The sequence below is a fragment of the Carassius carassius genome, chromosome 4 (genome assembly GCF_963082965.1).
Source record: "Carassius carassius chromosome 4, fCarCar2.1, whole genome shotgun sequence".
NCBI lineage: Eukaryota > Metazoa > Chordata > Actinopteri > Cypriniformes > Cyprinidae > Carassius > Carassius carassius.
This window is the reverse complement of record NC_081758.1, coordinates 10,807,025-10,821,339: the sequence shown is the minus strand read 5'-3', so window position 1 is coordinate 10,821,339 and position 14,315 is coordinate 10,807,025. Positions and strand designations below refer to the sequence as shown.

Sequence of the window (14,315 nt, the reverse complement as noted above, 5' to 3'; positions counted from 1 at the left end):
TTCAAGGAAATAATCGACAATTATGATGATTGTTATAATCGGGCAGCCCCACGATATAGCTATTTCTATTTTTGTTAAGAAAAGGGAAGATTACGAACAAATTTTTTTCCTTGAAATAACATAATAACAATACTAAATGTAAAACTGAAATATATTAGACTTTAGATGCTGTCACATTTACCTTTAGGAATCCACATGATAGGGATGCAGAGTTCGCAACGGGTTAAAGTTAGTTGTTTAAATTTGCAACATTGACCGACTGACTTGATTTGAAAATGATTTCATCTATCGCTACACTATTAACAGTAGACAGTGGCCTTCTTGTTTGCATGGCCACACAAGACTAGTAACTTCGCATTTGTTTTTGGTTCCAACAGATCAGGACTCGAGTTCAGACATTTTGTGTCACATGATGCCATTCTACAGCTACGATGTTCCCCATACATGTGGTCCTGACCCAAAAATCTGCTGCCAGTTTGACTTTAAAAGGCTGCCGGGAGGAAGAATCAGCTGCCCGTGGAGAATTCCTCCTCAGCCTATCACAGATAATAACATACAGGAGAGGTACAGCTATACACACCAGTAACAGTCACGGACATTATGTGCTCCATGATTGTTTTGAACCATGTCTTGAAATACTCTGTCCCGGTAAATAACAATTTTGAATCCCTTTCTTGTGTCATTGTTTGTGGATTTGTGTTCCCCCAATTCTGATTAGATTAAGATTTGCCTCCACTTAGTTTATTCTCTCCATATGTAGGGTTCAGACGCTGCTGGACCAGTACAGGAAGAAATCCAAACTTTTTCGGACCAATGTGCTGCTGGCTCCACTTGGAGATGATTTCCGTTACACTGAAGCTGTCGAATGGGACCAACAGTTTGAAAACTACCAGAAACTCTTCGACTACATGAATTCTCACCCTGAGCTTCATGTCCAGGTCTAGCATCCTTAGACAGACTTCAGTGTTTCCTTGCCCACACTGTGAACTCTTCTTGGTATATTTTCAGCCATAATTCTATGTTTTCCTATATAACTCTTTTGTTTCTCTTTGCAGGCCCAATTTGGAACGATTTCAGATTATTTCGAGGCCTTGCGTAAAAGTACTGGCATGGATCCGGTTGGCATGAATGTTGGGCAGTTGGCTTTGCCTGTGGTAAGTGGAGACTTTTTCACTTACGCGGATCGAGACGACCACTACTGGAGCGGATACTTCACCTCACGGCCGTTCTATAAGCGCCTGGACAGAGTGCTGGAATCACATCTCCGGTAAGCCTTTACACAGCTTTTACCACTTTGGAAAATGATCAGCAAAAGTGTATTGCTTTTAGCTCTCTGTAGCACCAAAATGTCATTCATTGCACCAAAGAGAAAATATGAACCTGAAAAAAATGAAAATATGCATACATGTTTTTGGTCTGGGTCTCAATGTCCAAAAATTGAAACCGTAAAAATAACAAATAAAATGTCTGAACTTGATTAGCCTTTGAAACCATGATTTCAAAATGAACATAAAGTTAATTATGAGCTATAATGCCTTGCTAATTTGTGCAATACAATAAATCAATGACATTTTTCTGGAAATGTAACTTTTTCAAAGTGTGATCACTGGTTGTTGTTGCTGTTGTTTTTTTATTCAAAGTTTAAAGACCAAAATATTTTTGGTCTGGTTTGTCATCGGAAAACGACTGTGAATTTGAAATGTGTTTATCTGCTAAAAGTTGGTTTATAAAGTACACTAGCATACAGATGACCTAACACACATGCTCTAAAAGCCACAAAAACAGCATTATTTGAATTTTCTGACTTATGCACACACAGTCAGACAGGTCTAAAGAACCAGTTTAAATAACTAGCAATTTATAAAGTGGTTATCAGCCTTACTTTTCGGATTTAAATTTGACCAGTCTACTTTTTTATGTAACCGATTTAAAAAAATGTATGACCAGTTTTGCTGCAATAAATGAGATGACTAACATTTAAGACTAGTCTAAGCAGTTTATGTAACCGGCCCCTAAACTGATCGTGGTTGCTGGTAAAGTCTGTCTACATGAAATGGAGCTCTGTGATAACAGACGTTACCATCTTTTTCTTGCAGGGTTGTATGCTGCTAACTAACACACAAAGCTGAAGGTCACATGTCTGTGTTTTCATGATAAGACTGAAGCCCTGCGACAAGGTCTCAGCAAACTAAAGCAGCCAGTTTTGAGCCAGCGACTCAGTGGCTTTAGTATTTATTTGAACATGGCCATTGACTTTTCTCCTTGACACCTTTTTAACATGATATTATTGGCCCTAGAAAGATGAAAATGTATCTTATTAAGAAAGTGCCCTTTATAAAGTAATTACCGCTAGTATGTGGAGTTTGAAAGAAATAATTCCTTATTTAATTGATTATTCGTTATTTTTTTTTACAGCTGGAAACTATTGAAATGTCTTTGCAGTTCTCATTAATGGACCTGGTTGTAGATAATGAGACGTTACAGTGGTACATATTGATGTACTACATAGATTTTTCTACATGCTCCTCTACAGACATTTTTTCATGTTTATCAGTAGAGCACTGTTGTTATTGTTAACTAAAACTGTTAAAAAATGCTTTTGGTAATTAAAAAAAAGAGCTGAAATTGTATAAAGGAAAATGTTAATATTAGATGAAAAACCTTAAAACTTCTTTTAAAAACGGACAAAAATGAGAAAAGCACATAAAAAATGACTAAAACAAATTGAATAAAATTATCCTATAATTAATAATAATAATAATTATTATTATTAATATTATAATCCAAACTGAAAATAGAAAAAAGCTCTTTTAAAATATTTACTAATACAGTACTTTTATTTATTAAACAATACTTAAATAACCTTGCAATAGAGCTCTAAACTTAAACCCTCTAACCACAAAAAGTACTATGGTATAAACCTTTTTTAAATTAATTTTCCATGGTGATTTGTCCCATGTTTTTTGTTCATTCAAAAATGGTCCATTTGGTTCATGTCTCATGGATTTGGTTCATGTCTCATGGATTTGGTTCATGTCTCATGGATTTCGGTTCATGTCTCATGGATTTGGTTCATGTCTCATGGATTTCGGTTCATGTCTCATGGATTTGGTTCATGTCTCATGGATTTCGGTTCATGTCTCATGGATTTCGGTTCATGTCTCATGGATTTCGGTTCATGTCTCATGGATTTCGGTTCATGTCTCATGGATTTCGGTTCATGTCTCTTGGATTTGGTTCATGTCTCATGGATTTGGTTCATGTCTCATGGATTTCGGTTCATGTCTCATGGATTTCGGTTCATGTCTCATGGATTTCGGTTCATGTCTCTTGGATTTCGGTTCATGTCTCTTGGATTTGGTTCATGTCTCATGGATTTGGTTCATGTCTCATGGATTTGGTTCATGTCTCATGGATTTGGTTCATGTCTCATGGATTTCGGTTCATGTCTCATGGATTTCGGTTCATGTCTCATGGATTTCGGTTCATGTCTCATGGATTTCGGTTCATGTCTCATGGATTTCGGTTCATGTCTCTTGGATTTGGTTCATGTCTCATGGATTTGGTTCATGTCTCATGGATTTGGTTCATGTCTCATGGATTTGGTTCATGTCTCATGGATTTGGTTCATGTCTCATGGATTTCGGTTCATGTCTCATGGATTTCGGTTCATGTCTCATGGATTTCGGTTCATGTCTCTTGGATTTGGTTCATGTCTCTTGGATTTGGTTCATGTCTCTTGGATTTCGGTTCATGTCTCTTGGATTTGGTTCATGTCTCTTGGATTTGGTTCATGTCTCATGGATTTGGTTCATGTCTCATGGATTTGGTTCATGTCTCATGGATTTCGGTTCATGTCTCATGGATTTCGGTTCATGTCTCATGGATTTCGGTTCATGTCTCTTGGATTTGGTTCATGTCTCTTGGATTTCGGTTCATGTCTCTTGGATTTCGGTTCATGTCTCATGGATTTCGGTTCATGTCTCTTGGATTTGGTTCATGTCTCATGGTTTTACCATGTTTTATGGACATGGTACCATGGAATAGATTAGGTATAGTGATTTCATAGTATTATTTGAAGTACTATGAAGCATCATTTAAATACCACGTTGTATGTATATGATTGAGTTTTTTGATATTATGTGTGTTTGTGTGTGTGTGTGTCTGACTGCCCTGCATGTCATTGTTAAGTGCGATACCTGATAAGGATATTAATTTCCCTCATTTATTCCTGTATTGTACGTCTACACCCTGTCCTCTCAAAGACCGCTGTACTGATCACACAAGTGAATAGACTGGGTACACCTTCAGCTTATGGATGTGGAGAACTCTATTTAACATGGTATTTGCATTTTGATGGGTGTCTAAATGTAGGCTGGAAACAGTTTTCATCAGTATGCAGTTGTTAAACTATTCCCCGTTCTACATGATGGCTTTTTCACCCAGCAAATAGGACTTTGTTCAGCTCTGCTCAGTTTCTCTCTCACACACACACACACACACACACACACACACACACACACACACACACACAGTAGACAGATTAGAGATATTCAGTCCAAGGTCATTTCATGTTTAATTAATTATTAAAGTCAGTGTTTGGCTGTTCTTGCGGGAGCAGAAAGCAGATGTATGTTTGATGTGAAGTTTGTAGGTCGCATTTTAATCTTATAACTACTGTCTGTGAAACCAAATACAGAAATGCTGAAATGTTTGATCTGCAGAAACTACTTAGTCTATAAAAATACAATTAATACATTTAAGGTGAGACACTGCAGGCAAAAACACTGTTTTTTCAAGCACCTGTCAATTTTGAGATTTTGGCCTTTTTGGTTTTTCATAAAGTGCTTTTTCAAACTAGTGGAAGGAAAACATCCAAAAGACACTGTTAAGTGTTTCTTTTATAGCCCTTTATCTGTTTGTGTCAATAGATTTCAATTACAATACATATTTTTAAAGGCCGTTTTCTCAAAATGAGTTTTTTCTTCAACACTGAGCCATAAATCTCCACTTCAGTAGCACTTACACACACCAAACTTGACATTTTTATTCCTGTCTATATTCTGAAGATTTTTACAGAGGGATTTGTTCATATATATTTTCCTTGATAATATACAACATTTTATTCCCCCCAAAATTGTGAAAATATATTGTTTTCTGGCTGTTCAAAGTATTTTCTGAATTATGGAGTGACAAAAAAAGATAACCAGAATCTCCCATCTAGTGTTCAGATTTTTGTACTAGACATTTATGCAAATTAGCACATATTTCATTAAATAATGCCTCATTTGCATATTTAAACATAACATTTTTGAAAACTTGTAATACAAAAAATGTTTGCAATAATCAATGTAATCAATCAACTGGGTAAGTAAGGTGATAACTATTAGTTATTTTTTTTGCCCTATTCACCTGCAGTGTCTCGCCTTAAATACATTTAAACTATGGATAATTTTGTCACTTCAGTTTACTGATGTACTCATGATAGAGGTCATGCTGTGGATGTCAATAAAAAAAAAAAAAAATTTAATAACAAATAATTTAGAAATAATTAATTATTTTCATACTTTTTACATTCTCATTTTTTATTCAAATCAGCGTAAAGTTAAAGTAGCAAAACAAATACTTAAACCATGTGTGAATACAGTACATTTAAATTACTATTTCTATTAGTATTTTAGTTCGTATTAGTATTTCTGCTGTAATTATGACAGCTGCTTGTTTTCAGACTTTTTAAAGAAACTGAGAGTATTCAAGTTTTAAATAAATGAACCATGATTTGTGTAAATCCAGATGTTTCAAGAACTGTAGAACAACATTAGTTACTGATTTAGTAGTTATTGATAGTGTATATTTAGCATTTTAATTTAGATTAGAGTTGGATTATTTTAATATATTACTACTGTTTTTTTTTTTAATTTAAATATTTTTTAAGTCCTCCTGTGCAACCCTTGTAAATTTACTGAGGTCCCGGGCCCCTGGTTGAGAACTAATGCCGTTTTTTTCAAGATGTGAAATATGACTCCTGTCCAACAGGTTTTGATAGGTTTGCCCAGCTATAGAATTTCATCTGCTGTGGAAAATTTGAGAAGGTCATTATTCTGAGATATGACACCTGTATTGTTACTATAATGTGGAGAGATTCTGGTATCATTGTTGTTCTCACTCAGACACACCCAACACAAAAGGGACTGTACATGACTGTTGTCTTTTTTTCCCTGAAATTTGAACATTAGCCGGATTCAGGAGGTATTTTGATGCCAGACGGATTCTTGTAACACTGTGGATTTATTCAGTGTGAATTTTTGATCTTGCGAGGGAAGGAGTTTCATATATCACTTTATGTTTGTTCGCAGGGCAGCTGAGGTCCTCTACTCTCTGACCTTGGCCAATATTCAGAAGTACGGCCAGCCCAGTGATTACCCTGCAGTGGATAATTACAAGTTGCTGACAGAAGCCAGACGCAATCTAGGTCTCTTCCAGCATCATGATGCCATCACCGGCACGGGCAAAGACTGGGTGGTTGTGGACTATGGAACAAGGTAGCACATCTTTCCTGAAATATATGTGAAAGTGAGACTGATAATAGACTTATACTACTTGTTCTTCAGTTTCTTTTCATACATTTGTTGCATTTCACCCAAAAGTCGCATAGAACCTTCAAATTGCTTGTAAAGCAGTTGTTACCATCTGCTTAATAACCATAACCACAATGCAAAAATATCTAAATACTGAGAAAATCGCCTTTGAAGTTGTCCAAATGAATTCATATTACTAATCAAAAATTAAGTTTTTATATATTTACGATAGGAAATTTACAAAATATCTTCATGGAACATGATCTTTACTTAATATCCTAATGATTTTTGGCATAAAAGAAAAATCCATAATTTTGACCCATACAATGTTTTTTTGGCTATTGCTAAAAATATACCCCAGCGACTTCAGACTGCTTTTGTGGTCCAGGGTCACAAATATGAACCACTATTGTTAGTGATATAATATGCATCCCATGAATGGTGGCGTGCACATTTATAATGTAGAAACAACATGATCTGTGTTATTTTTAAGGTTGTATCACTCTATTCTGAATGTGAAGCGAGTGATTGTGAGCTCAGCTCACTGGTTGGTGCTCAAGGACAAACCAGCATACTACCATGATCCTTCAAATCCCTTTCTTCAAATGGTGAGTTTTCATATTGTACATCTACAATATGAATATGGCATCACTCTGAAATTTGAATATGGCATCACTCTGAATATGGCATCACTCTGAAATTTGGTGTGCATGTCACACTTGCTTGTTTTGTGTTACAGGATGATGTTCAGCCAACCCAAGATGCCTTACCTCGCAAAACTATTCTTGAAATTGGTGAAAAACCAAGGTAAATCAATAATTCCTTCAATTTCTAAATTAAATATCCTTAAAAATAAATTTCTCTGTAGAGGAGTTTTACTTTCTGAGCTTTTGTGCTTATAGCAGAATAATGTTGATTTGGTACATGTGTTGAAGTAGATGAACTACAGGCAGCAGAATCTGTGGCAAAAGTTTCATAAGAATGCTTAATTTTTTGTGCTGTTCCCAGGTTGTTGGTGGTTTACAACCCCACAGAGCAAGCTAGGACATCCATGGTTACAGTATACGTGACTTCTCCTAAAGTGCGCGTGCTTAATGCTCTTGGTCATGTGGTCCGTGCTCAAGTCAGTGCAGTGTGGAATGAACCCAGTCATGCTGCTACCGACGTCTTCCAGGTGAGGTCTTCTTCATTGATGCATCAGGGGTATGTTGTTTATGGAAAGTGTGTGGATTCTTCAAACTAGTCCGTGTTTAGTTTGAAGACATTTAAATGATCATCAAGCCACTGTTTGTTTTTTTCCTCGACAGTTGTCGTTTGTGGCTCAAGCTGCTGCTCTGGGTCTGGGCGTGTATCAGCTGATGGGAGGAATGGAGCCAAGGACAGAAGCTGCCAAGTACATGTTCCTTCAGGATGGCAAGCAGATTTCAGGCAGTAAACTGGAGCATTTCCCAAAGTTCTATCAACAAGATGCGGCTCCTGTGCACATTGAAAACCCTCACCTGAAACTCTCCATCTCTACAGCTACAGGTCTTTTAGAGGTTAGATAATAGACTGATACTCTAATGTGATGTATGCTTTAAGGTCATACATTTAGGAATGACTCTGAAATGTCCAGAGAACATCTCTTGTTTACAGAAAATGAGGGTGAAGGAGGATGACTCTGAGTATCTGGTGAAGGTGGAGTTTGTTTGGTATGGCACCACCAGCAATAAAGACAAGAGCGGCGCCTACCTGTTCCTGCCTGACAAAGAAGCAACAGTAAAAATTATTTTTTCTTAGATTAATCAAATATTCCATGTCTTGCCCAGTAGTATTGTTATTCTTATTCTTTCTTTCTTTCTTTCCGAGTGAATATTTTCCTACATTTTATTTATAAACAGTAGTAGAGAGAAACAGAAAATCAATAGACAGTAGGGGTGCTCTGATGGATCGGCTACCAATCGCTATCAGCCGATAATCACTTTGGGAAGTTTGATCAGCGGTCTCTTTAAAGGAACTCAACACATTTTTTGAAAATAGACTCATTTTCCAACCCCGCTAGAGTTAAACAGTTGAGTTTTACTGTTTTCGAATCCATTCACTGTGGCACTTTTAGCTTAGCTTAGCATAGATCATTGAATCTGATTAGACCGTTAGCATCTCGCTCAAAAATGACCAAAGAGTTTCTATATTTTTTCTATTTAAAGCTTCACACTGCTCTTAGTACTGTACTAAGAGCTACAGAAAATGAAAAGTTGGGATTTCCTAGGCCAATATGGCTGGGTTTGTGTAGTTTCAGCAATAGCAGAGTTGCTGGGGACAATTTTCAGGCGCTGCATTATATCATAGCAAAGTTCCTTAATTATTACGCCGGAATGAGAGTATAGTACCCAGCTGTATCTTCATTTTTAATTTTTAATATTTCTTCATTTAAATTTAGTACACGATGTAACTAGAGAAGAGTCAAGTTTTAAATAGGAAAGATATAGAAACTCTTTGGTCATTTTTGAATGAGATGCTAACGGTCTAATCAGATTCTATGATCTATGCTAAGCTAAACTAAAAGTGCTACCGCCAGAACAGGAGATCAGCTAAAAGGATTTGAAAACAGTAAAACTCAACTGTTTAACTCTAGGGGAGTTAAAAAATGAGCCGAGTGTTCCTTTAAACACCAATTTCATAAACCTATCTCAAGCTGACGACATACCTGCCGTGAGAGGTTTGGCATGGGATGCTGCAGCATCATCTACATCTCTGTCCGGCGTGGGTAAAATAATTATAATACTGAAGCTGAAGTACAATTCATATTTCTTTATTAAATAACTCACAAAGTAATTTGAAAACTTTCTGTGAGTCATAATTTCACAAACAGTGCAAGTGAATCACCGCACTCTCTCTTTCCCTCTCAAAATGCCCAGATGTGTCGCATCGTCACTAAAGTTACTTTAAAGTTTCTTTTCAAGTCTTGCCAGTGTTTTAACCATTCAACACTCGAGCACTCTTCTAGATATGGTGCGCTCATGCACACTCAAAGCACGCACACATAAGTCCGCCTCACATAACAGCTCTCAAAATCAGGCTTGTGCTGCGTGTAAGCCATTGCTCCTTTGTAAAAACTAAAAATGCACTTCATGATCAAATGTTTAGGTAATTTTATAATTATACCCCCCCCCCCCCAAAAGAGTCACTTAAGAGCCATTTTTCATAATTACAAGATTTTAATTTAATAACAAGAAAAGCAACAAAAATGGGTATTATATATATATTAACCACTCCTCTAAAAACTGCAGCAGGCTTGTGGTTAATTTGAGGCAAACAAATAATTATCATGAAAGTTTGCTGGAACATATTTTTATATAGTTTCACTCAAATTTCTGTTATTTAGCTGATTGGAGTTCTAAATATAACAGTCACTGCTCACAGCTATATCTGCTTTCCACTCCAATACTGGGAAACCTCATAAGAGCTAAACTCTCTCTTTCATCAGGACATTAGACAGTTTTGTCATGCAGTGTCTTTGGTAGCTCTGCTCTAAGGGGATTTTATGAGTTTGATTTGATTCACATTGATTTTGTTTTTCTCTCTCACACAGATTTACTCTCCCTCTCAGCCACCGGTGGTACGAGTCACTAAAGGACCGCTGTTTTCTGAAGTCACCACTACCTTCACGCACATCACACACACTCTTCGGCTTTACAACATCCACGGTAAGAGAGCCCAGCAAACACTCAACACCTGCACTGCTTGCAGTCATCACTATTTACAGCATGCAAATCAAATATTTACACTAGGGATTTGCAAAATTACATTTTCAAGTTCGACGGAAGTCCTGTATAATTAAGCCACTTTTGAGTTTTTGTTAGTGCCAAAAATCGATGGTGGGAGGGTAGCAGTGTAACCTCAGAAAACCTCTGGTTGATTGACCCCCAGAAATTCCTTTTCTTTTCCAAGTAATCTTTATTAAGAGAGCCTTTTATTCACATAACTATAACGACTTGTCTAGTACAACATGTTTTACTGGATGCTGTACAAAGCTTTTTTATTTTCTAGCTCAGTTATTGTTTTTAAAGGTAAGCTTTTTAATGTTCCACAAGCTATAACAAACTGTGCAATCTTTAATGTCTAAAAAAGACAGTGTATTACACTAATAAGTTACAATATTTAATCAACATCGAAACGAAGTTTGATATCAAAAGACAGTCCAACAAATATTTACTGGTGTGCTAAAATGGGATCATTTTGTGAAAGCATGACATGCATTCAGAAAGACTTTCTTATCAAGAGCACCGGGGGTTGGACAGTCTGTTAGTGAACCCTTATGGGTGGGTGAGATAACATACATCAGTGTTTTTGAAAGAGCAGGGCAGTCACATGAGCCTTAGGGACCTTTCCCCCAGTGATGTTTGTTTTTTGTCCAAAGAAAAGAAAAGAATGAGGCAAAACATCTTGTGGGTTATTCCCTTGAGTTCAAACTGAAATTTAGTATGCAAAGCTTAAGGAGAGGGACGTTCAACTCACACACAAGGTAGTTATCTCTGACATTATGAACACAAAAGGAGAAATTCTAAAGCTTGTACTGGTTTCTCTTTTCCACGTCATTACAACAAATGGCAAATGAAGCTTTCAAGTTTAAAAATGATACATTTTTTTCAGGATGCTTTGATAAAATAAAAAATTTATTTGACTGTCTTTGACTTTTGATCAGTGTGTCTATGCTAAATGAAAGTATTTATAATTTCTTCATGACCCTAAACTTTTGAACAGTGCTGTTAATAAATACAGAATTGCATTTTTGAGAGAACTGTTCCTGTCAGGCGGTTGCAATAGTGTTTTATCTTATATCTGAGGTATTTTGAGTAGTTTTTAGTTTTTGTTTTTCTGTCTGATTGCTAGGTGTTCTGGGTGATTGTTATGCTGTTGCTCAAGTCAAAAGAGCCCAAGTCTCTATGATATTCTGGTCTCTAGAGATGTTTCAGGTCCTTGGTATAAATCTAGAACTTTTCCACCTAAATCGAAAAGTAATTAACAAGACACACAATTTGTGGCATCATTTATGACTGTTGGAAAAACAAAATGTAAATGTTTAGGTGTTTGTTCAAATCATCAACTCAAAGCATGAGCAATAGTGTCAGTGATGGTTACCATCTCACTATGAGCTAATGAGGACATGCTCATGTTGAAAACTTTCCAAGCTATCGTACTCCATAAAAGCATAACCTTGTTTTTGTGGTTGTGCTGCTATATAGAGCATGTTCTTCCACCTTAAGGGGTTTTATTTTAATTAAAGGAAACCAAACATATTTGTCTCTTGCACTGTTTTATTCCCAAAGGCTCAATTAGTCCAATTCAAATTGCACATTTAGCATGAAGGAGTGTTTACTTATTTTCACCGTACTCTGAAAATTTATTTGCTCAAATTCAACTGAAGCCAGGAACAAGTTCAAGTTAAAAAAGGAAAGCAGTCGTTTGCTGTTGGCAAATGTACAGTTTGTAGTATTCTGGCAGTTTGTATGTGATTGTGCACCAAACAGTAAATGAGATGTTGCTTTGTGCATCATCAGCCTGATGACACTTATTGGTCTATAAGAAAAGTGGTCTTTAGTGGTCCTTGCTAAATTACTGAAAGTATATTCAGTATACAAACAATCACTTCAAAAAATTGCTAAAATATAAGTGTTCCACAGAAACAATAACAGTGAACAGGTTAAAGCAACATTAGAATGATATTTTTGTGAACTGTTCCTTTAAATACAGATACAGTTGATGCTATGTGAGTGTCGATACAGAAATTGTAGTATGGAAGTGGAGGAAACGGATATCCAATCCTCTTCTGTTGACTGTGCTCAATTGTCCATTTTGACCCCCCTCTTTCTCTCTTTCTCATAGGTGTAGAGGGTCAGTCTGTTGAGATCTGTAACACTGTAGATATAAGAGGCGAAATCAACCGTGAAATTGCAATGAGGATAACTTCAGATCTGAACAGCAAGGATCGATTCTTTACCGACCTCAATGGCTACCAGGTTTGACATCAGTATATTCTTTTTTTTTTCTCTCTCTCCTTGACTCCCACATACACAATAAAGTTTACACTGTTTATATGCAAGTGTGCGTTATAAAGGCAAGGGAGTATCGGTCGGGGCTCGTCAGGGGAATCTGTGGTTCTCTTTCTAACATTCGCTTGGTATCTCACTATAGGAATGCCCCAGGCATGACCGATTGCGAACGCACCAATGATACTGCGTCTGCCAATCACAGCAGACCAATCGCTGCAGTGATCAGGGAGTCCCACCTCCCTCTATATAAACCGAGCAACCTGCCGTTTTGTCATTCTTGCTCTCTTCCCTGTGAAAGATTTCGAAAGCTGTCCTCAGCAGACTTATAAAATTATTGTTCAACAGTTCACAGACAAAGCCACAAGGTAACACCCCAGACGCTATATTTCCATATGTTCTTTGAGTGACTGCAGTCCCTCTTGTGTATCAGCTTTCCCGTCCCATCCCACCGAAACAATTGGGAATTGTGGTCGTACAGATGAAACCCGGGTTCGTGAAATCAAAACCATCTTACATAACCACAGCAGCAAAACATTGTTCAGCTTACCCCCAGTGTAGCCAGAAGAGGTGGTCTACCTGAGAAATCAGTTCAGCTTCAGGAAGGGATAGGAGACAGCACTCAGAGTTTCTCTGTCTCATCCCTACAGAACATTTCACATCTCCTTCCTGTGAGGAATTCAAATACAAAAATTGTTCTCGCAGACTGTTCAGTGTCAGATGTGTGCAGGAGTGTGGCCTGTTCATCAAGTGCCCCTTAAAACATTGACTCCCCCACTACCAACAGTTCTGAGAGAGGAATACCAAAAGTTCATAAGCATTCCAACACAAATAAAAAGTTCTCTAGCCAAGGGCTAAGGGTGCAGAGTGGGATGAAAAAGATTCACAAAAAATCAAACCAAACTAATATGACTGTAACTCCCTTTACTGGGGCGAAGTTCCCCTCTTTGCCATTAGAGTTTGCTGCATGATGGGAAAGGCCCTCTTGGTGCTCAAGTAATGAACTGTTGTGCATGCGCAATCAATCCCGGGGTTTTATCCACTATAGACTGGGTCTACAGACCCACTGTAAAACCTCCAGTAATGTTCTTCTCTCTAGCGGGTGATGAAGCACCATTGGGTGTGGATGATCTAGCCCACTAGGCCAGGATCCTCTCGTCTGCCGATTCATGAGAGGAGCGCGGCATTTATCGAAACCACTGATCACGCCCTTGGATTTTTCCTGAACGAACTCTCAAAATCCTGTTCAAGCCCATTGAGAGGATCTCCTTAAAGCTGCTTTCTTTAAAGACCTATCTGTTACTCACACTTTCTACAGCTAAAAGGGTGAGTGAACTGCACCCATTATTAGTTCACTCCTCATATTTGATGTAAGATCCAGGTGGTCAAAAAGTAACTTTTAGAAATAACCCAGCATTTATGCCTGAAGTATTCAATCATGCTGGTTCAGGTCAGTTGGTGGAACTGATGGATTTCCATCCACCACCTTTTTCATGTCCAGAGGAGGAGGAGATACACTGTTTATGTCCTGTGTGGACTCTAAAAATGCATGTACAAAGAAACGGGGCACTTCGCAAAAGCAATCAGCTTTATACTTCGTGGGGCTGACACTGTTAAGGGAAAGCCTGTCTCCCATCAATGCCTCTCGCACTGGGTTGTAGAGGCCATCATGTAACAGTAAAACGGTTTATATACAGGGAGGCGGGAC

General features: G+C 37.5%; 1 protein-coding gene across 1 annotated transcript in view; it reads left to right on the top strand.

Annotated features, from left to right (window-relative positions):
- Positions 1-14,315, top strand: part of LOC132133752 (alpha-mannosidase 2-like) — a 64,278-nt gene that overhangs the window by 30,556 nt on the left and 19,407 nt on the right. The window contains exons 7-17 of the mRNA XM_059546696.1: positions 378-564; positions 761-938; positions 1,056-1,267; positions 6,357-6,542; positions 7,072-7,186; positions 7,318-7,385; positions 7,587-7,752; positions 7,886-8,116; positions 8,214-8,336; positions 10,150-10,264; positions 12,444-12,577. Of these exons, the coding sequence (XP_059402679.1) occupies positions 378-564; positions 761-938; positions 1,056-1,267; positions 6,357-6,542; positions 7,072-7,186; positions 7,318-7,385; positions 7,587-7,752; positions 7,886-8,116; positions 8,214-8,336; positions 10,150-10,264; positions 12,444-12,577 (1,715 nt within the window). The remainder of the gene's footprint in view (positions 1-377; positions 565-760; positions 939-1,055; positions 1,268-6,356; positions 6,543-7,071; positions 7,187-7,317; positions 7,386-7,586; positions 7,753-7,885; positions 8,117-8,213; positions 8,337-10,149; positions 10,265-12,443; positions 12,578-14,315) is intronic.